This window comes from Debaryomyces fabryi (assembly GCF_001447935.2).
Source record: "Debaryomyces fabryi strain CBS 789 chromosome Unknown contig00042, whole genome shotgun sequence".
In the NCBI taxonomy this organism is placed as follows: Eukaryota; Fungi; Ascomycota; class Pichiomycetes; order Serinales; family Debaryomycetaceae; genus Debaryomyces; species Debaryomyces fabryi.
In genome coordinates this window covers 1-21,808 of record NW_015385468.1, presented here as the reverse complement: position 1 = coordinate 21,808, position 21,808 = coordinate 1, and the positions used below count along the sequence as shown (strand labels likewise).

The 21,808-nt window shown below is 36.8% G+C and overlaps 9 protein-coding genes across 9 annotated transcripts; 1 reads left to right on the top strand and 8 right to left on the bottom strand.

Annotated features, from left to right (window-relative positions):
- Positions 1–23: 23 nt before the first annotated feature.
- On the bottom strand, positions 24–1,478 carry EHD3 (mitochondrial 37S ribosomal protein mS47; the record flags this gene model as incomplete). Its single annotated transcript, XM_015611244.1, has 1 exon — positions 24–1,478. One exon carries the CDS (start codon positions 1,476–1,478, stop codon positions 24–26), a length of 1,455 nt encoding a protein of 484 aa, XP_015467908.1.
- A 378-nt stretch (positions 1,479–1,856) lies between these two features.
- Positions 1,857–3,452, bottom strand: AC631_02413 (uncharacterized protein; the record flags this gene model as incomplete). The annotated part of the gene is made up of 1 exon (XM_015611243.1): positions 1,857–3,452. One exon carries the CDS (start codon positions 3,450–3,452, stop codon positions 1,857–1,859), a length of 1,596 nt encoding a protein of 531 aa, XP_015467907.1.
- Positions 3,453–3,626: 174 nt separating this feature from the next.
- SEC62 (Sec63 complex subunit) lies at positions 3,627–4,466 on the bottom strand (the record flags this gene model as incomplete). The annotated part of the gene is made up of 1 exon (XM_015611242.1): positions 3,627–4,466. One exon carries the CDS (start codon positions 4,464–4,466, stop codon positions 3,627–3,629), a length of 840 nt encoding a protein of 279 aa, XP_015467906.1.
- A 153-nt stretch (positions 4,467–4,619) lies between these two features.
- AC631_02411 (uncharacterized protein) lies at positions 4,620–6,662 on the bottom strand (the record flags this gene model as incomplete). Its single annotated transcript, XM_015611241.1, has 1 exon — positions 4,620–6,662. The coding sequence occupies one exon, from the start codon at positions 6,660–6,662 to the stop codon at positions 4,620–4,622; it is 2,043 nt and encodes a 680-aa protein (XP_015467905.1).
- A 399-nt stretch (positions 6,663–7,061) lies between these two features.
- On the bottom strand, positions 7,062–8,339 carry EHT1 (medium-chain fatty acid ethyl ester synthase/esterase; the record flags this gene model as incomplete). The annotated part of the gene is made up of 1 exon (XM_015611240.1): positions 7,062–8,339. The coding sequence occupies one exon, from the start codon at positions 8,337–8,339 to the stop codon at positions 7,062–7,064; it is 1,278 nt and encodes a 425-aa protein (XP_015467904.1).
- Positions 8,340–8,503: 164 nt separating this feature from the next.
- Positions 8,504–11,143, bottom strand: TPS2 (trehalose-phosphatase; the record flags this gene model as incomplete). Its single annotated transcript, XM_015611239.1, has 1 exon — positions 8,504–11,143. One exon carries the CDS (start codon positions 11,141–11,143, stop codon positions 8,504–8,506), a length of 2,640 nt encoding a protein of 879 aa, XP_015467903.1.
- A 442-nt stretch (positions 11,144–11,585) lies between these two features.
- On the bottom strand, positions 11,586–13,475 carry AC631_02408 (polyadenylate-binding protein; the record flags this gene model as incomplete). Its single annotated transcript, XM_015611238.1, has 1 exon — positions 11,586–13,475. One exon carries the CDS (start codon positions 13,473–13,475, stop codon positions 11,586–11,588), a length of 1,890 nt encoding a protein of 629 aa, XP_015467902.1.
- Positions 13,476–13,844: 369 nt separating this feature from the next.
- AC631_02407 (chromatin-remodeling ATPase) lies at positions 13,845–18,050 on the bottom strand (the record flags this gene model as incomplete). The annotated part of the gene is made up of 1 exon (XM_015611237.1): positions 13,845–18,050. The coding sequence occupies one exon, from the start codon at positions 18,048–18,050 to the stop codon at positions 13,845–13,847; it is 4,206 nt and encodes a 1,401-aa protein (XP_015467901.1).
- A 1,681-nt stretch (positions 18,051–19,731) lies between these two features.
- RLI1 (Fe-S cluster-binding ribosome biosynthesis protein) lies at positions 19,732–21,555 on the top strand (the record flags this gene model as incomplete). Its single annotated transcript, XM_015611236.1, has 1 exon — positions 19,732–21,555. The coding sequence occupies one exon, from the start codon at positions 19,732–19,734 to the stop codon at positions 21,553–21,555; it is 1,824 nt and encodes a 607-aa protein (XP_015467900.1).
- Between the last annotated feature and the right edge of the window lie 253 nt (positions 21,556–21,808).

The window sequence follows — 21,808 nt, the reverse complement described above, 5'->3', positions numbered from 1 at the left end:
TATATATATATTTACAGGAGACTTTATTCTATCCAAGAAACGTACTTGTTATCATATTTTGACGCTTCACCATGATGATCTAAAATGGATTGAACTTTCAATTCGACTCCTAACTTGTTACTTGTGGATTGCTTAAAGTACTTTTTCACTTCAGATGGAGTTGGCAAGTATGATCTGCCAGATCCATCATTACCAGTTATGTAACTTTTAACTTGACTACTATTTGGTAATCCCATATTATAAGGATAAGCTTTATAGTTAATACCGAATAATTTTTGAAGTAATGGTTCGTTCAATTTCGAAGAATGGATCGATTTACTGAGCGCCTTTTGAATAAATTCAGAAGAAATTCCACTTGGTTGTTTATTCAGATTCCATTCTGGGTATGCTGGTTCCTTAATTTTGTCGATCAACTTATGAGAAACACCCTTAACGAAATCATTTTCTTCAGGCTTAATATTAACCAAATTAGTAGCCGTGATCATTTCCAATTCAAATTGCTGACGAATAGAGTTTTCGGCACCACGGTTCATTAACTCAAATGCAACTTTCAAGGAAGTAGGCGATTTCAACAATAAAGTCTTGTAAGTCTTTTGCGCAAATTCGGAGCCGTCTTTTTCCAAATAGCTCAATACTTCTTCAATTGAAGGTTGAGAAAATGCATTCTTAATTAATCTTAATTCTTCAGTGGTAAATGGGTATTTATAGTCTTCTGGCAACTTGTTTTCGGTGAATTCTTCAATAGCTTGGTTCACTTGCGCGAAATATTCCTTGTTGTTGTTCAAGATTGATGTGTGGTTGTCTTCAGGCTTGTTATCGTTCACACTTGGAGGCTGCAAGTTGGATAATCTGTTCACCAACGAGTCAATTCTGTCCGACGGAACGTAATGGGTAGCAAATCCCAACATGTAGCAGTCCAACCCACTCAATACCTGCCCGGTCAAAGCAAGATAGTATCCGATCTTGTCGTCCAATCTTGGCAAGAAAAAAGTCGTCCCTACATCCGGAAACAACCCAATATCAGTTTCTGGCATCGCTAATTTAGTCCTCTCGGTAGAAACTCTGAATGGCGCGTGCACAGACAATCCTACACCCCCTCCCATCGTGATTCCGTCCATCAACGCCACATACGGCTTGGGATACGTCGATATCAAGTAATTCAAGTTGTATTCTCTTTGAAAGAAGTCTGCCGCATATGCCGCATTGCCTGCCTTGATCTGTTTGGCACACTCAGTCACATCTCCCCCAGCACACAATCCTTTGGCTAATGTCGAGTTCAAAATGATTACGTTATTCACACTCGACTTCGAATATTCCAACAATCTAGGTGTAATCTTACTAACCATTGAAGTGTTCAACGAGTTCAATTTTTTAGGTCTGTTCAATGTTACAAGTCTGGCCATGTTCTTGTTCGAAAATAAAACATCATCCTCCGCATATCCAATAATATTGGACCCAGTAGAATAATTAGATGTCATCTTAGTTAATTGAGTGTTAAATCTATTATTTGAAGTTATCTTCCTCAAATTTGTTTTCAACATTCTTTCAAAATTTTTGTTACCCCTTACTTGGATTTCGTTCCCTCTTATATAATGGTTCGTTTATAGCAATTGTGTAACCTAAATGTACTCGGGTATGATTCCTGTGATCCTTCAAAAACTTTTTCTCCTCAATAAAAGACGATATATGACACAAAAGCGGATAAGTGAGAGTTTCGGGAGGAACCACCGGTATACTAGTTCCGATGCATAGTTAAGTCACGAGAATGGTGCATGATGCCACCCTCGAAAGTATAGAATAGAGCTCTAGGGCCATTTAGTACCTTTATGGTCTCAGCTTCGACAGCTTCAATGGTATCATAATAGACTATACTGGGCGACTAGATTGCACTCATGACGCAGGTCGGATGGTTCGGGCAGATCAGAGGGCTTTGGTAGCTGATAGTGGTAGAATTGGCCCGTTTGATAGGACGCAAGCATTATCAAGTGGGTATTGTTGGTGTTAGCGAAGCCAATGGCCACTTTGTTCTTCGACAGGTGGAGATTGAACAATTGGGGAGGGGTGTACTCTGGTAGCTTGATGTAGGCGAAAGACCTTCTGGGGGGCTCCCAGATGAGGTTTTCGAAGTAGTTTTTGTAGGGCAAGTTCTTGACGATGGTCTGGGTGTAGGGGTTGTTCATGAACCTGGATGAGCCCTCGACCTTCTTCTTTAGGACATCGAAATACGAGGCCTTGGCCAGGTCTTTCTGTTCGGGGGCCGAGGCGTCGGGGGTCTTGGAGATAAGCAAGTTGGCCAAGTTCTGGTTGAGGTCTTCGGACGACCTGTCTTCGTCCTCGGGATCGCTCTCGTTGGCAGGATCCTCTTCGTACTCGAAGCTTTCATGCGGTTGCTTCAGGAGCCTGAAAAAGTGGATTGTGTTGGACTCGGACCCGCATCCCAAGATCATGTTGTCGAGGCTGAAGCTCAAACAATTGATCTTGGCTATATTGTGGCCCCGTCTCAAGTTAATTATCTGCGATATCTTGAAAGGTCTAGTTACGTCCTCATCGTCCGACGACTCCAATTGACACACTCTTATGATGGTCCCCTTTGATGATGCGGTAGCTATTTTCTTGTTATCGTTAGAAATTGTAATTTTAGCTAGGGATGAGTCGTGGGCCTTGTAGATTAATCTGGGCTTAAGTTTAATGGTATCATATATTAATACCCACCCATTTGAGTCCTTCTTCAAGTCTTCTAGTGTAATGATGTCCTTATTGATCTTTTCCTTGGTAAATTCAATGAGCGGCTTAAGAGATGTTAAAATGTTTGAATCGCTGGCCCTTGTCACATTAACTCCATTTTCGGTGTTAAATAAGTCCGTTTGTTCTGTTATATTTGAAATTGGTAAAACTAATAGTGACGTATCATCTGCTCCAAGATCACCCACAAAGAGTCTCTGGTGGGTTTCTTCTTCGCCTTCGTTGCTAGAAAATGAACTGATTTCTAATACTTTTATTAACCTGACACAGCTCAAGTCATATATGTATATCTGACCACTCTCCAATATAACACAGAGTCTTTTCCTATTCAATTTGACATCTATTATATGCGACGGGAAGGTCAATTCACATATCTTCATGTTTTGCTTCAAGTTATATATCTTTAATAGCCTGTTCCCCACAGATTCATTTTGGGGAATGATAATAGTAAGTGAAGTTGAAAACAACATTTTCAAATACAGTGTAGGCGAATCCTCTCCTATTTTATTGTATTCATTGCCATTTCCTTTGTCAATAATAATTTCATTGCCATTATCCTTTTGCTTATCGCCTTTTGTACCAGATGAACCTTGATAAGAAGAATAGAATTCTCCAAATGGATCACAATTGAATATCTTATGATACTTCGTGGTAGATACCGAAATACACGAGTAGTCCTGGTTAAATGTTAAGTTATTGATGATTACCATTGTCCTTAAACCGTTTGCTCTTTATCAATTAAGCTATATTCTTATTAAATGACTTTTTTATTTAATCGCGTAGAGCGATTTTATACACTATAACTTATACTGGAATCTTATTAATGTCAGTTCCTATTTAAATCATTATATATATTAGATAAATATTTATGGATAAGCAAATATCTACTCGTCAACTTCTTCTAATACAACTTTACGTTTTGTTGGGGCGTTTTCTGTTGCTTTAACACCTGTAGTAGCCCCAGAGGTTTCAGCATCAGGCTTGGATGATGATTTACTGGACTTGCCCTTCTTCTTGGATTTTTTAGGTTCGTCCCAGCCGTACAATGGTTGGAAACTTTCGATAACACCACAGTCTTCGAACAAATTAGGGTACAACCAAAATGCTCTTGGCAAGACAAGCAATGTAATAATGTAAATGATTAACCTAATAATGGCTATCAAGAAGAATAAACCTAATAAGCCTAGTAATCCCATCGATAAGTACCATACCCCAATCTTCATGAAGTTAGGCCATAATGGGAATAAAATGATAGTGAATATACCCACAATCAATAAAATACTGTATAATAAAATGAATGGGTTAGGCTTGTTATACGTCCAAACAAAATACGCATTTGGTTTTATATTAGCCTTTGTGGATTGTTTTAACGTTGGCTTGGTTCTGTTTGGCTTCCAGCTCTTGTTTGTTTGCTTAATTTCATTATAATGTAACTTTTCTACCGGGATAACAAATTGACTTTGGATCAACGTAATGAATACCTTTGCAGCTTCTTGTTCATCAGCAATTGGAATCAATCCATTCTTATGATTTGCTTGTTTGTTCTTATAGTCATCACTTAATAACGCTCTGGCCAATCTCTTATATCTGAAAAATTCTACATCTTCAGAATTATTCAATAAACCAGTTCTTTGTTTCAAAATTTTATTATCCTTCAAATAATTAGCTATATTTATAGCCACTTGAGACCTTTGATTCGAAGTGGTAATTGGAACTTCCGCCATAATTATTGATTTAGCTTAATTGTTATGCTAAAGCAAATCATATATACCAGTTTATACGTGTTCAACGATTTTTTCAGGTAAATATCAAGGGAGTGCGCAATTCAAAAAACTACTTATCTACTATAATATATATATATTTCTCTATAAAATACTCTATTTCTTCCTTTTATGCAAGAATTTTGTGTTTAGCTTCATGTTATGTGGGGACTTAATCGGGGTGTTCTGTATGGTTGTATTAGGTGATCCTGGCGTAGGAGTATGTGGTTGCGGAGACGTAGAAAGCGAATGAGATGGCGAAACACGGCGAGACTTTGGTAAATTCAAAGATAAAAATGACTTGCTTGTCATCGGAGAACTCGTCCTGCTTTGATGTCTCAAGTTATTATTGATTGGAATAGGTATTGATGTTGTAGAAAACGGTGTGATTTTATTTTCATCATCGTATGTAGGAGCCAATTCATTTTCGTCATCGTCATTATCATCTATCGCTTGAGTGTAGGAAGGCACCTTTGATAGAGACATAACGTCAAAAGTAGGAGACTTCACTGGTGATGACATGCTGCTTTCTATTCCCTTAGGGATATCGAAATAACTGGTAATATTAACCATAGATCCTGGCAAAGAATTCAATGGGGTAGAATCATTGCTTTGCATTCTCAACTGTTCAAGGGGGCTTTGTGGCGACGATATATCAAAAATTTTATCAAATATATGTTGTTGGTACATTGGGGGTGCGTTATCTGTTCTATCCAAGTCGTTACTATCGATTTCATCGATGTCACCGTTATCTGTAGATGTTGCTTCAGGGCTATGAGGAGTCGAACTGATTGAAGAATCATTCCTTGTTTTTCTGAATAAAATATCCTGCTTCTCGTCGTGTGCAGTAAGATATCCTTGGGTTGATATTTCGAATTTTCTGCCCATGGGATAACCGGTATTGGGACTAATATAAATGCATACAGGCAAGTTTGCTCTTAATTCACTGACATGGCCATCTTGATTTTTTAATTGAACCGCAATTCTCAATCTATGCTTCACTTGAATAATGTTATTCTTTAAATCACACGATTGAGTAAGCTCCTTTAAGGACGATGGAACTTTGAAGGTTGACTTGACGTCCCACCTATCGGTCGATAATGTATCTGGATCAGGTATAGGCATAGTTTGCTTACCAATTAGCTCTTCAAAGTCCCCAGATACACCATGGCTATGCGCTGTATGTGAGCGTTGAACAATAACACCGCTCATACCCTTCAACTTTAGACCTTTTGCAATTGGAATTACCATTAACTTAACAGTAATAGTCGAACCGATTGCGATACCTCTTCTACTGAGACCAACACTGTACTGAGCTTTATTGGGCCAGTTATTATCAATATCAATAGTATCTGTCAAATTCATATTATCTGGATGCAATGTTCTCAGGATTCTGATATGTTTCGCTGTATGGATGGATTTTTCGAACCGACCTCTTTCAATAATACACTCTAATTTGTACAAAAGACTACAGCATTTCAACCCTTCTATAGTCTCGGGCGTATTTGCAGGTAAGTAGCATTTGAACGGTAAGCGATAATTACCTTGTGGTAACAAGTAGTCATTATTAGATGATGTCTTGTACTGCTTGAAAGGGGTACCATCAACACCACTTCTAGGCAATTTTACCAACGATCCCGACAGACCAAATTTGTCTAATGAAGGCTGCGATTTAGTTCTAAAGTATGAAGGTCTTTCAAGCGAGTTAGGTCCACTTCTGTCAGCTTCTTGAATATCTGTGAAAGATGTAGACAGCGTCAGTCTGTGTCCCCCATGACCCTTAGACTGTGATTTCTTTATAATGTCATGAAGCTTATGCATCTTGACAAATTTATCACCATAATTACCGAACTGGATCCCCCCCTCATCGCTGGTCAACAAGTTGTTCCATTCAACTTTCAAGACGCACAATTTATCATAAACTTGATCTGATATCATCCCGCTAGGCATCCTCTCGAAAAACTCCACATTAAACTCCCCCGTGAGGTTTAGCTTTATCTTCTTAACATGTATGTCTTGTGGTATCGATAACTTGACGCTACCCTCAAAAGGTATTGGATCACATTCACTTTCATTGCCTTTTACCAATATCAAATCTTTATGTGGTGAATGTAGTTTGATATCAAATAATGCAATGTTTAAATTACTATGTTTAAACATATTTAATCAAATATTAAATGATTAAAACGAAAAGAAACCTATTATAATGATCAGATTTAAGGTTCATATAAAGTTGCTATATTCCAAGCGATTGTTCGTTTAATTTTTTGAAACAAATGAGATAAGGGAACAGAAAATTTTATCAGAGTACAATATCTTTAGAGTACCGTCGAAAAGGCTTTATTGCTCAAACTTACCCTAAAGTTATCTTAATGTTGCCTAAATGGAGTTAATCGTAGTGAGCTAAAATTTTATAGCGGTTAGCATATTTGGGTTTTCTTCGCTGAGATGTAGATATGCAAATTTCAGGTGTTAACAATAGCGCATGCTTAAGCGTATCTATCAATGTATTCGTCTATTTATAAAATAATCTATATATATATCTTTATTATATTTAGTCTAGGAAGCAATTAATTCATCAAACTTAGCAAAGAATTCTTCTACTAATTGGACACACCAGAATTTTCCAGAAGATTGAACATAACCTAAATGTCCACCTAAATCAGTTTCTACCATACAAAGGTGAGGATTATTTTCGACTTCCATCCATGGTAATCTCACACCAACAGCTGGATCATCTGTAGAGTTCAAGATTAATGTAGGGGTGTGGATTTTCAGAATTCTGTTAACAGGAGAAGCATCTCTATAATATTCGAAAGGGTTGCTATAGCCAATAGTGTGACATGTGTAGACAGAGTCGAATTGCCAGGTCTTGGTTTGCTTCATACCTTTCTTTAAGTTCTCTTCGTTGAATAACTCTGAGTTGTGGTGGTTTAACTCAGTGAAGTTATTCTTCACCAACTTGTTCAAAAATGAGGTTAAAGCTGGGTTGAAAAGATAGCTACCAGACCAAGAATTTTCGATATGGTAAGCACTGTCCACCAAATCCCATGGACAACCGACCAAACAGGCAGCACTTATCATGGTATCATTTTTTATTTCAGCTAAGTAATTGGCCAAGATAGCAGCACCAAAAGAAAATCCGACAGTGTAAATTGGTCTGTTTGGGTTTCTTTTCTTCAATTCGACCAAAACTTCGTGAATGTCACCAGTTGACAATGCAGTGAACAATTTTCCATTGGTGATCTTGGTACGACAACATCCTCTAGAATTAATAACCAAGGTATCCCATCTATGTTCATTTTTGCCAGTACTCAAATATTCGGCTAAATTACGAATTAATGGTTCATGGGACCCTCCTGCCAAACCATGTATGATAACACAAATTGGTTTGGTAGATTGTGAATCGTTGGGGTTTCTAATCTGTTCTAATTCTTCATCAGTAAAATATCTAGATCTAGGGTGCAACTTTGGCCATCCCTCCGGTAAGGTTTTATCGTGAAGAGCTTTGAATTCTTCTTTGTTTTCTGGTTGCAGGATTACATGATCGATAGAACAAACACCTCCATCTTCATACGTGAAAATTTCTCTACCATAGTATACTTGGAATTTATGAGATAAGTTAGCAGATGAATAGTATAATGTTTGTAATAATCCATTAAATAAAAGTGGGTTCAACCATAATTTCTCATTCTCATCTATAATTGGCAATTCATCATTAATGAAATCTGAATATTTGATAGTTTTTTCACCACTCCTCAAAGGTAAATCAATGGATCTATCACTTTTCGATTGATGTACTTTAACGTTACTTCTAAACCCCCAAGGAAAAATCATTTTATAGACAGAACCAAAATATCAAATTGTAAAATACAGGCGATGACTTCATTTATATGAAAAAATACGTCTAACCGAGGTTAAATGATAAGGTGATAAAATGTTGGGATTTCAATTTCTAAAAGAATCTAAAAGAACTATTTAGTTAAGTATATTCTACTATATTACAGATTTCTTGACGTTTCTTTCTTAAGGGTTGCTTCTTTGATAGCATATTTTGATTTATTTGAGGAAACGCTATTTTCAAGGTGACCTCTATCGTCTAGAGGGACTGAACCTGCACTTTCAAATAATGAAACTACACCCGACAATAAACCCAAGGTTTCTAACACTTCAGATGGTTCTGTTAAGTGTGAGGTAGCAATAGTTTGCTTCGAGGCAGGCCCTACTGCAACAGGATAAACTCCATGGGATCCGTATTGATTCTTTGGGTGATTATTCAGGCTCCACTCTGCTTCAATATCTTTCAAAGACTTAAACATATCTTCATCAGTAACATCGTCCCCAAGACATAAAATAAAGTCAGGTAATTCATCAGTTGGAACATCTTTATTGTAGCTCGTTACCACATGAGGCAATTGCTTAGCACCATGAGGATTAAGAACTAACCTCTTAACAATTTCACCCTTGTTAACAAAATTAGGTCTAACTTCAATATTTGCCTTACCTGGCATAACTTCAACATCATATTCAGTACCAACTGTCTCCTTTAAGAATTTTAAGCATTTTTCGGCTTGGTATTTTCCTAGCTCTGGATCTGATCTACGGTAATGCCAAGTCAAGGCAACCTTTTTGCGTTCGATATTTGAACCAGGTGTCTTCTCGGTATATTCCTTGAACACTTCGTCAACCTTAGCCTGCCATGACATATCGAAAGATGCAGCCAAATTAGCCCATTCCTTAGAGCCAATATCCTTAAGGAAACAGCCATGTTCTGCAGACAAACCAATATTCTTAGATCCTAACCATTTATCTAAGAATGCTTGATCTCTACCTGAAATAACCCAAACTTGGTTTTTAGGATCGGATGATAAAATATCTAATACAACATTCAATCTGGATGAAGGAATAGCAGCCGCTGGATCTTTGACAATTGGTGTCAAAGTCCCATCGTAGTCAAATAAGAACAATCTTCTTTGAGAGTTCTTATAATTATTCAATAACAATGGTCTATTTAAAGCAGGGGTGTAATGAGTTTGATGCGTATTGTTAACATGATCGATTAAATGAGTTATAAAATCCGAAGTCCAGTTTTGAATTGTGTTTGCCGTAACCTGCTTATACAATCTTTCTTCTAAAGCCCTCTTCTTATCTTTAGACATGTAGAAGCAATCGTTCATCGTTTTCGCAATTCCAACTGAATCCCATGGATTAACCAAAATGGCTTCACTCAAAACAGAAGCAGTACCCGTAAATTCTGACAAAATCAATGGAGAATAATTTTCCTTCTGGCAGATCACAAATTCCAAAGAAGTTGTATTCATACCATCTCTAACTGAAGTAATAAGAGCTAAGTCAGCGACCCTCAATAAAGCCAAATATTCATCCTTGTTGATTCTCTTTTGATAATGCAAAACTGGCGTAGAGTTTAAATTACCATATTCATTATTGATATGCTGAACTAATTCTGTGACCTTTTGCTCAACCTTCGCTGAATGAGAATATCCAGGACTTGAAACTTGAATTAATACAACTTTATCTCTCCATTCGGGATACATTTGCAAGAACATTTCAAATGCCTGCAATTTTTGTACCACACCTCTAACCGTATCTAATCGATCTCTACCCACAATGATTTTCTTATCAGCATAGATTTCCCCTAATGCACGAACTTTCTGTTCAATACCTGATTCAGAAGAAAATGCATCGTATTCAATCTTTTTGGTATCAATACCAATAGGCAAGGTTTCTAAGGATATAGCCGAACCATATGCCATAAGCTTATCTTTAGAAATTTCACATCCCAATAATCTTGTGCAACAAGATGAAAAATGTCTTTGGAATGCTTCGGATTGAAATGCAATCTTATCGGCTCCCAACATACCATCTAACAAATGTGATCTTTTTGAAAGACATCTAAAATATTCTGATGAAGGAAAGGGAGCATGCATAAACAAACCAATTATAGCATTAGGAATTTCCATTCTTAATAACTGTGGAAGTAATAACAAGTAGTAATCATGGATCCAGATAACATCACCTGGCTTGTAAATCGACTTAATCTTTTGGCAGTAAGCTTCATTAAATTTGACGTAATCATGCCACGAATTGGCTTCGTCCTTACCATCTGATGGTTCACCTTGAATATAGTGAAAAACAGGCCATAAAACATTTTCCGCATAATTCCTCCATCTTTCTTGATCTCTCCTTAGTAACCAGACCGGATGTATATGGGCAGATTCATTAGCGTCCCTGATTTTTCCTTCCAACGACGCTTTATCCTCGTTATTCAAATATAATGGATCCTCCTTTATATTTTCACTTGTAATACTCTTAGAATTCGATGCCTTGTTTATTAATTCTCCGGTCCATGCAACTAAATGACTCTCCCAATCCGTCTGCTGTGCCAAAAAGAATTGGGACGAATAAAGGGCAGAATTTCCTCTCACAGGCTCTACGTCCCAATTTTCATTTCCAGATTTATCTGCCTTCTTAACTATTTGTGTTGGTAACAGTGTCATCACATTAATGATCCGACCACTCAATTTTAGCTTATCATTATTGGCATAATCCTTTGGGGATACCGTTTTCCCATCGGATGGAAATGCTGAAAGGTTTTCAAATTCATTCAAAGTGCTGTTCATATTGATAGGATTAATCCGAGTAGCTAGCTTGATAATCCTTCAATAATTATGGCTTCTTGTACAATATAAGTAAATAAAGAGGACGTATTTTTCACTATGCTGTCCTAATTATTTAGTACTTAGCAATCTAAATCACGCGAAATTCTACATACTAAATTTCACACGAATTAGCCAATACTGCTGTTATCAACTTTTTCCTTAATCGTATCACAGATCACTTATCAAAGTCGTAACGTTGGTTCACATTCTACATTCTAAATCGATTTCAAACAATTATTATTCAATTTTTTTCCTATTTTTTTTTGTTATATATAATAAATCCATTAACCCATTTACCAAAAAATAACTATTACATTATATACTTTCAAAAATAGAATACAATTCTTTTCATCTTTTGCAAAAAAGTAAGAAAAAAATAACTAATAGCCTAACTAAAGTAAGCTTAGTTTTCAGGAGCAGCAGCGGCGGCTTCAGAAGATTTCTTGTATTCTTCAAAAGCGGTCAAAGCATCTTCGAAGTGAGTGTTAAATAATTCATCATCTTCTAACAAAGCTAAGATTTCTTCGTTGTCCAAGTCTAACATCATACCGGTGATCTTACCAGCAGCTTCAGGTTCTTGGGCTTTACCAGTAGAGACAATCTTTGGGTATAATTCTTCACCTAAGATTCTCTTTTGTTGGTCAGCAGGAGCATTGGCAATGATGGCAGCTAAGTCCTTTTGTTGACGACCCTTTTGGTTTTGGTTTCTGTTAGGGTAGTAGCCTCTTTGTTGACGGCCACCGTTGGCACCGTTGTTGAAGTCACCACCGTATACTGGTGGCATACCGTAGACTGGGACTGGTTGGCCGTTTGGACCTGGTCTTGGCCATTGACCTTGAGGTGGTGGAATTTGACCTCTTGGCATCATCATTTGTGGGTTTGGACCTGGGAAAGGACCGTTACCTCTACCGTTTGGTGGGAAGAAACCTGGTTGTTGACCGTAGAACATTGGTGGAATGAATTGGCCTGGAATACCACCGGTGGCGGCAGCATTTTGCATTCTCATTTGGTTTCTAGCTTGAATTTGTTGTTCTAATTGAGAACGTCTAACATCTTTACGTTGAGCTAAAGCAACGTATAATGGCTTACCGTAGATCATTCTTTGGTTCATTTCAGTAATAGCCTTGGTGGCTTCTTCTGGAGAAGAGAAACAAACGAAACCGAAACCCTTAGATTTGCCAGTTTCATCAACCATGACTCTGGCAGAAGTGATGCTACCGAATGGCTTGAATTCTTCTTCTAATTTTTCGGAATCAATGGAGTCATCCAAGTTCTTAATAAATAAATTAACACCTTGATATTTGGATAATTTTTCTAATCTGGTGTTTTCGTATTGTTTCTTTAATTCTTCTAATCTTTCTCTCTTCTTTTGGGCTCTACCAACGTAAATCTTTTGACCGTTGATTTCCTTATCGTTTAATTCTTCAACAGCCTTAACTGCAGATTCATGGTTTTCGAAGTTAACGAAACCGAAACCCTTGGACTTACCTTCGTGGTCCTTTTCAAGGTAGATGGAAGTGATTTTACCGTAAGCTTCGAATAATTTCTTGAATTCTTCTTCAGAGAATTCTAAATCGATGTTCTTAGCGTAAACATTGGTGAAGTTAGCCTTCATTTCTTCGAATTTAGATTCACGGTCCTTCTTACTGATGTGCTTACCGACGTAAACTTCACGGTCGTTTAATAACATACCATTGACGTTTTCAATGGCAGCTTCAGCGGCTTCAGCAGTTTCGTAGTGGACGAAACCGAAACATTTGGAAATACCCATGTCGTCAGTGGCAACCTTACAGGATAAAATCTTACCGAAGGCAGTGAAGGTATCGTGTAAAGCCTTGTTGTCGATAGCTGGATGTAAGTTCTTGATGAAAATGTTACCGTCACCGTTTCTTCTTAAGGATGGGTCTCTTTGTGACCACATAATACGACATGGACGGCCTTCGATAAGAGAATAGTTTAAGTCTTCGATGGCCTTTTCTCCATCTTCAAACTTGTGGAAGTTGACGTAAGCGTAACCTAATGATTTCTTGGTAACAGCATCACGACAAACTCTAATGGAGGCAACTTGTCCGATTGGGGAGAAGATTTCGAATAATAATGCTTCGTTAACTGATGGATTCAATTCCCCAACGTATAAGGAAGCAGAAGTGTCGGAAACTTGAGCAGAGTCAGTAGTTTCTTCGGTTTCACCACTAGCAGCTTGTTGTGTTTCCTCAGTGGATTCAACTGGAGCAGAATCAAGATTCAACTTTTCCAATGATTCTTGAACTTGGTTAGCTTCGGCGGCAGACATTTTTTTTTTTTACTTTTTTTTTTATTAAAAGAATTGGTATTTCAATTTATTATGAAAATAAATAAAGAAATGGGTAAATTAGATTTAAAAGATATATAGTTATGACTATCGTCTTTGTTAAACCTCTTGATAATTTACTTTGACAAGGAACTCTGAAATCTTTTCTCTTCTATCTTGAGATGGAAAATTTTTGTGGTTTCAAAATTAATTACACAAAAAGATTTTTTTTTTTTTTAGATTTTTTGATTTCATTTTCTATGATGAAGTTACCCGGTTGAATATACGGGATCAGCTACACTACAATAGGTTACTATCAAATACATATTATAATTATACAATAATTAAATATCAATATGAAGCGTACAGGTGCTAAGAGTTCTTAGGTTTTTTAGGGGCTCTTACTTGGACCTTAACTCTATTATACATATCATTGATCTTTTTACTTGGTACTTTTGCAGGCCAGTAAAGACTTGCGTAAGACCATAAATGTTTCTTCAACTTGTCCAGGTTATCATCCTTGGCATCCTTGGAGCCAGTAGTCTGGTCTATGAAATCACCAATAGTCAACAACTCTTTTCTCAAGATATTGGCCCATTCGGCTTTCTCGAAACCCTTATTTCCCTTGTGTAATCTCATAAGAGATTTGGAAACGGGTTTCAATGTGTTTTTGCATTCGGCTTCATCCATACTTCCGTATTCCAAGTCGTTTTCGATGTGTGGTTCTTCCTTCACGTGGGGGTGAGCATGGCCATTAGGGTCTTTTGGAGAGTTTGCGGAAGAAGATGCTGGGGAGTCCTTTGGCAATAATTTCTTGTGTTTTGGCTTCTTGTTGACCTCTGGAGATTGAGACTTCGAAGGCTTCTTTTTGACTGCGGGGGTGGGGGTTTCATTTTTGACCCTTCTGACCTTCTTCTTGGTAGTGGTGTTGTTGGATGCGTTTCCGTTGGGAATTTCATCTCCTTCCTTCAAGAGTGTGAATAAGTAATCCACTCTTCTACCGAGATGAACTGCACCGGGAACCCTCTTGCTCGACTTATCATCTTTGCTTTCCTTACTGTTAGCGCTTTCGAGGAACAACTTATTCTGCAATCCCAATACCGGATCATCTCTGATCTGTACCCACGATCCATAACCAAATTTGTAGACACCGACCAATAGCATGGAATCATCCTTTGTGCTCCATTCACAGTTCCAGGATGATACTTGTTTGGGTGGCTTTGGAATTTCAAAATTAGTTGGGTTCTCCTTTGGTATCAAACTTTCGAGTAGCTTCATATCCTGAGGCCTAGCCAAAACTAATTCGGCATTAATATTTTTAACTCCTTGGTATTCGAATAGCACAGCTCTCTTTTCTTTCTTCTTAGCAACCCACAAAGCCATCGGACTGGATCCATCGACAGTCACAACATTCTTGTCCTTCAGTTCCATAGCCTTTCTCTCTAATTCGGCTAACACCTTTGTTCTTCTTGCCTCTTCTTCTTTCACCAATTGTTTAGATATGTTAATGATCTCATTATATGCATGTTTTATTAACACTGGGTTCTTATTAGAAATACTACCGTCTTCTACTAATTGTTCCCACTTTCCTGTTAAGTCTCCGAGTTTCAAGATAGACCTATAAATACCTCTAATTTCCTTCTCAGACAATTGGTAGTTTTCATCATTCCGTTTTCTAGCTTTTCTTTGGTTATCTGAATCAGCCACATCGTCTTCACTAACATTCTCGGACCCATCTTGTAATCTTCTAACTGCTGCCTTTCTTCTAGAATACATGGAAATTTGTTCCTGAAGAAACTCATCGTCAGCCTTCTTTTTCTCATCTTCCTTTAATTTAGATAATTCTTCTTGAGGGATAATATCATCCCATTCTATGTCTGCTTTATAGTCTGTAACCTCGAACTGTTTCAAAAATTCTTCAGAACCTAAGTTAGATTCACCTAAATCAGGTGTTGTAACATGGTCTTCTGCATGATTCAAAACTTCATCCAAATTCAAGTCTTCTAATTTCTTTTGGTTATCATTTTCTCTAAACATATTACCAGCACCGAACTTCAAGATTTGAGTTAATTCATTAGCTGATGGTTCAGTTTTACTCCTTTTCGAGCTTGGGTCTGTAATACCTAATGAAATAATTGCGTATTCTAAAATCATCTTCTTCCTTGCCCTTTCTAAAATTTCTTCTTCGACGGTATCTTTACTAACAAATCGATACACAGAAACATGATTCTTTTGACCGATTCTGTGAGCTCTTGCCATTGCTTGTAAATCAGCTTGTGGATTCCAATCAGAATCGAAGATAATGACAGTATCAGCTGTCATCAAATTGATACCTAACCCACCAGCTCTTGTGGATAAGAGGAAAACGAAATCCTTTGACTCAGGAGCATTGAAGTGATCAATAGATATTCTTCTCTGTGAAGAAGGTATCCCACCATCTAATCTTTGAAATTGATAACCCTTTATAGATAAATAATCACCCAAAATATCAAGCATCCTAACCATTTGACTGAAAATCAAAACTCTATGGCCTTCTTTTTTCAATCTGGTTAACAACTGCTCAAGTAATACCATCTTACCAGATGACATAATAATACCACGAAGAACATTATCTCTTGTATTTGAGTTTGCCTTCGCCAATGCCCTTTCTTCTGCCCCATCAAATAAGTATGGATGGTTAGATGCTTTTTTCAATTCACTCATGACATTTAACAATGAAATTTGTGACCCTTTGTTACCAGCATTTAACGCTGAGTAATTCTTAGTGATGATATTTTTGTAGTAATCGGTTTGCAAATCAGACAATTCAACTCTCAAAATTCTTTCAGTCTTCGATGGAAGGGATTTCTCCACATCCTTCTTCAATCTTCTCAAAATAAAAGGTTGAATTTTCTTCTGCAAATCCTTAATGTATTGTTCTTGTTGATCGTCAGGAAATTCAAAATCAATCTCTTGTTCGATATTGAATTTTCCCGGCATCAAAAAGTTACATAAGGCCGCCAATTCTTTGATATTATTTTGCAAAGGTGTACCAGTAATTAAAAGTCTATTTGTAACTTTGAACAGCTTTAACGACTCATACAAAGAAGATTCAGCGTTTTTCAATCTATGGGCTTCATCAACAGCCAAAAATTGCCATTTGATTGCTCCCAATTCATTTCTGTCCTTCAAGATGTATTCGTATGTAGTCAACAAAATGTTAAATTTTGGTTTGTTATTACCTTGGTAAAATTCGTAATTTCTCAAATTTCGTCTTGATTCAGTATTACCTAAGTAATAAATACAGTTGACATCAGGGGACCATTTTTCAAACGTTTCTTGCCATGCGGGGATTGTCGATAACGGAACAACAACTAAATGAGGTCCATTTTGTCTTCTGGCATAAATTAACCAGGATAAAAATGAAACTGTTTGAACAGTTTTACCTAACCCCATTTCATCTGCTAAGATACCATTTTCATTTCTTGACCACAAGAACGCCATCCAATTCAAACCTGTCAATTGGAAATCTCTTAATTCACCATTTTTAATAAATAAAGGTTGCTTTACCAATTTTTCAAATCTAGGTCTTTGGTTTAAGGGATAGTTTGCAGATAAATTAGGCAAGATCTTTGATTTCAATCTCTGTTGATACTTTGTTACTTGTTCAGGAGCAATTTTAGCAATCTCCTCAGCATTCTCCCATGAACATTCGTCATAATAAAGTCTCTTCCATTTACAATAATATTGTAATTGGCTCTCGCCATCTATTTCGACTCTTTCACTGTCGACAATTCTCTCCACTTGAGTATATTCATCTTGTTCGTCACGTCTTCTTTCAAGATCAATATCCATAGCCTCTATATCTTCCTTTGTTGTTAACGGATCATTACGAATTTCTTGATCCATAATTATAAATTGCTTGATGTAGTTATCAAGCTTTCTAAATCCTTTGAAATCCTTCAAGTTGGACCATGATTCCCATGTATTATGTAAATGAGATGCATCAGACCATTTAATTTTAAATAAATAATCTAATTTGGGTTCATTGGTTAATTCGGCATTATCTTCATTTATTTTGTGATCCATAACCTGATCTATTCCTCTTTCGTCTTCAGCTTCAGCTGCCTGTTGATAATAATAATAGTCACCGTTAGCTTCGTCATCTTCTTCGTCGTGATCAAATTCTGGTTCGCTCTCAAGTAAATCAGCATCATCATCGTCATAATCGACGGTATAATTGACTTGTTTACTGTTTCTTGAGGAGAACCTTATTTCTGCCATAGATGGGGTATTACTCCTCTTCTTTGTAGACTTTGATGTCTTACCATTAGACTTTCTCTTTTTCGTACTAACAAGAAACTCATCGTCTTCATCGTCATCTTCATCTTCATCGTCTTCTTCATCAAATCCATCTTCAAATCCATCTTCATCGTTATAGGCAGACTTCTTCTTACGTGAAGGCTTGTCAGAAATATCTTCTTCGTCGCTGATATCACTTTCTACTATGGCCGGTCCACGTCTCTCTCTGTGTGATCGTCTCAATCCATATAGTTCTGGGTTGAGCGAAGCATCTTCTGGAATTAAAGGTTTGACCATCTTTTATAAATTATGCAAATAGTGAAAAATTAAAATACACCGGGAAATTCTTCAAATGCAAAATGAAAGGCCAATATAATGTTCTATTATATTCGATTGATCTAATCTGATGTCAGGTTATTACTTATAAGGATCCTATCTCTTCGTAGTATTCGTTATCTACAAATTCTGTGTGAAATCAAGTACCCACCAATTCTGCTCTTTTTTGCAAATTAGTACCACTCTTAACGTCAATACAGTTTACCGAACTATTAAATTTGTTGCTTCTGGATCAACTCAAATCTTCCCAAGATACAATAACTACCTTTAATATAGTTTAAAAATTGTGCAGCCTTGACGAAGAAAAGATTAATATAAAATCAATTTTGCGGGAGAACCGCCGACGACGACGATTAAAAAATTAATTTCTACCGTAGACTCAATAATTAGTACGCCTTTCATTGGGCTTAAAATTGCATTTTCCTACACTTCGTCTACTATATATCATTCTGACCAATATATAGTCGTTTATTCAGTATCTCTAAATTATTCTATACATCTGGAAAACATTATCCATGTTATCCCTAAAATAAACATCACAACTGGACACTTTGAGTCTCCATGTGAAAGCGTCTATGTCACTTCAGCCTTTTCGTCTATTGAAAATTATCCCAGAATCCGTTTGTATCTAGACATTTGCAGCCAATCGTCCTTTTCAATATCCGATACAAGCTTTAGGACTAGCTCGATACTATCTCCAGTTTGTTTGCTGGTCCCCCTGCGGACCCACGGACCATCTTCGGATGATTAGCAACACGATTTACAATCCCACCATCATTTGCGGCGTGCTTGTGAAATACTGTCCCTTATATTCCGCCAAAATCCTTGGTCCAAAACTATGCAATTAGGCCCTTCCCATCAAGAAAACTCCAGGCACCTCTTAAAGGCAATGTATTGTAATGAACCGTGTTTCAAAAATTCAAATACAATACGCCAATTGCATAAATACGAAAGTTAACCCCAGGATCTTCCAATATGGGTCTCACGACCACCTTGAGTCAGCGGCTATTTTTCATCCAATGTTTAGCGCGTCCTTAAATATGGTTTAGCCAAATCCTTCTCGTACTAAGCCATCTTTACTTATTCCGTAGCTTTTCTCTTGATAAGCAATGTATTACTTAGATGTAAAACCGAATTTTTTCCAATTGTTTACTTAAAAATGCAGTATTATAGAGAATAATTAATTTCTTCAACAAGGGCGAGTCTGATTGATCGAGATTTCGTCCTCGTTTTTACCGTTGCACGACTTTTGTATTGGTCTCTTACCCGGATATAATACGTGTGTTATCAATCTCTACGTGTAATGTGTATAGTGACCTAGTCATTCCCACAGGTGTACGAGGATCAAGAAGTAGGTCTCTAGAAAAGAATCAGTTTTTTGGTGCTATCCTGGTAGCGATTCCAGCTGTATGTGGATTCGACCAATAGAATGCGCGAGTTTAGTAATGTACCTATATTTACTTAGAGGAAATGGAGGATTTGCACTGAAATTCTACCGAGCCGCGTATATTACGTCACTAACAAAATCAGCGGCTTTGTGGAACTTTTTTTTTTTTCAATTTACTCTCATTGAAAAAAATTTGAAAAACTGAATATTAAGACTTAGTAAACATCTACATATTACAAGAAACAAGGATTTAAGATGAGTGATAAGAATACTAGAATTGCGATTGTTTCCACGGATAGGTGTAAACCAAAAAAATGTAAACAGGAATGTCGTAAAGCATGTCCAGTCGTGAAGACAGGAAAATTATGTATTGAAGTTACACCAACTTCAAAGATTGCGTTTATATCAGAAAATTTATGTATTGGTTGTGGTATTTGTGTGAAGAAGTGTCCATTCGATGCTATTAATATTATCAATTTGCCTACCAACTTAGAGGCAGAAACCACCCACAGATACTCGGCCAATTCGTTCAAGTTGCACAGATTACCAACTCCAAGACCAGGACAAGTTCTTGGGTTGGTTGGTACTAACGGTATTGGTAAGTCTACTGCCTTGAAGATTTTGGCTGGTAAACAAAAGCCAAACTTGGGAAAATATGACGATCCTCCTGACTGGGAAGTGATTTTGAAGCATTTCAGAGGGTCTGAATTGCAAAATTATTTTACCAAGGTTTTAGAAGATGACATTAAGGCTATCATTAAACCACAATATGTGGATAATATTCCAAGAGCTTTAGTTAAATCTAAGGTCAAGCATGTCGAAGGTATTTTACAAGCCAAGTTAGAAAGAAAAGACCAATGGGACTACATTCTTAACATTTTGGAATTGAGAGGTGTTTTAGATAGAGATGTGGCCAATTTATCTGGTGGTGAATTGCAAAGATTTGCTCTTGGTATGACTTGTGTTCAAGAGGCCAACGTTTACATGTTCGATGAACCTTCCTCATATTTGGATGTCAAGCAAAGATTGAGAGCTGCTGAAATCATCAGATCTTTATTACATCCAACTTGTTACGTTATCTGTGTTGAGCACGATTTGTCTGTTTTGGATTATTTATCTGATTTCGTCTGTATTCTTTATGGTGTTCCATCGGTGTACGGTGTTGTGACTTTACCATCATCTGTTAGAGAAGGTATTAATATTTTCCTTGATGGTCATATTCCAACTGAAAACATGAGATTCAGAACTGAATCCTTGCAATTTAAATTGGCTGATGCTGCTGAAGGTTTAGAATTAGATAAATCAAACGCGTTATCATATCCAAGTATGGAAAAGACTCAAGGTGATTTCCACTTGAGGGTTGAAAGTGGTGAATTCACCAATTCTGAAATTTTAGTCATGATGGGTGAAAACGGTACTGGTAAGACTACTTTCTGTAAGTTATTAGCCGGTGCTATAAAACCAGACAATGGCTTACAAATTCCTAAGTTGAATGTGTCTATGAAACCACAAAAGATTGCTCCAAAATTCCCAGGTACTGTCAGACAATTATTTTTCAAGAAGATCAGAGCATCATTCTTACACCCACAATTCCAAACCGATGTTGTTAAACCATTAAAGATTGATGACATTATTGATCAAGAAGTCCAAACCTTATCTGGTGGTGAATTGCAAAGAGTTGCTATTGTGTTATCCTTGGGTATGCCAGCGGATATTTACTTAATTGATGAACCTTCCGCTTACTTAGATTCTGAACAACGTATTATCTGTTCTAAGGTTATCAGAAGATTTATCCTTCATTCCAAAAAGACAGCATTCATTGTTGAGCACGATTTCATTATGGCTACCTATTTGGCTGACAGAGTTATTGTCTTCGAAGGTAAACCTTCGAAGGATGCTTTAGCTAAGGCTCCTGAATCTTTATTAACTGGTTGTAATAGATTCTTGAAGAACTTAAATGTTACATTTAGAAGAGATCCAAATTCTTACAGACCAAGAATTAACAAATTGGATTCCCAAATGGATAAAGAACAAAAATTAGCCGGTACCTATTTCTTCATCGATAACTCCGAGTTATAAGCTTCATCCTAACATTTGTACATTAGTTTTATTGCATTATTAATATTTATGCATGGTTTAATAGAAGCTTGGAATTAATAGATGACTTCTAACATATACCTTTATATACTATTTTAAGCTATGCTAATTAATTTATTAATAAATACTCATTAGTAATTATCTTGTAGAATAAATTGTACTGCTTATTAGGCTATTAAATATCATAGTAAATTTACAGGATCAGTCAGACGCAAGCTTTTAAATTTTTCAAGTT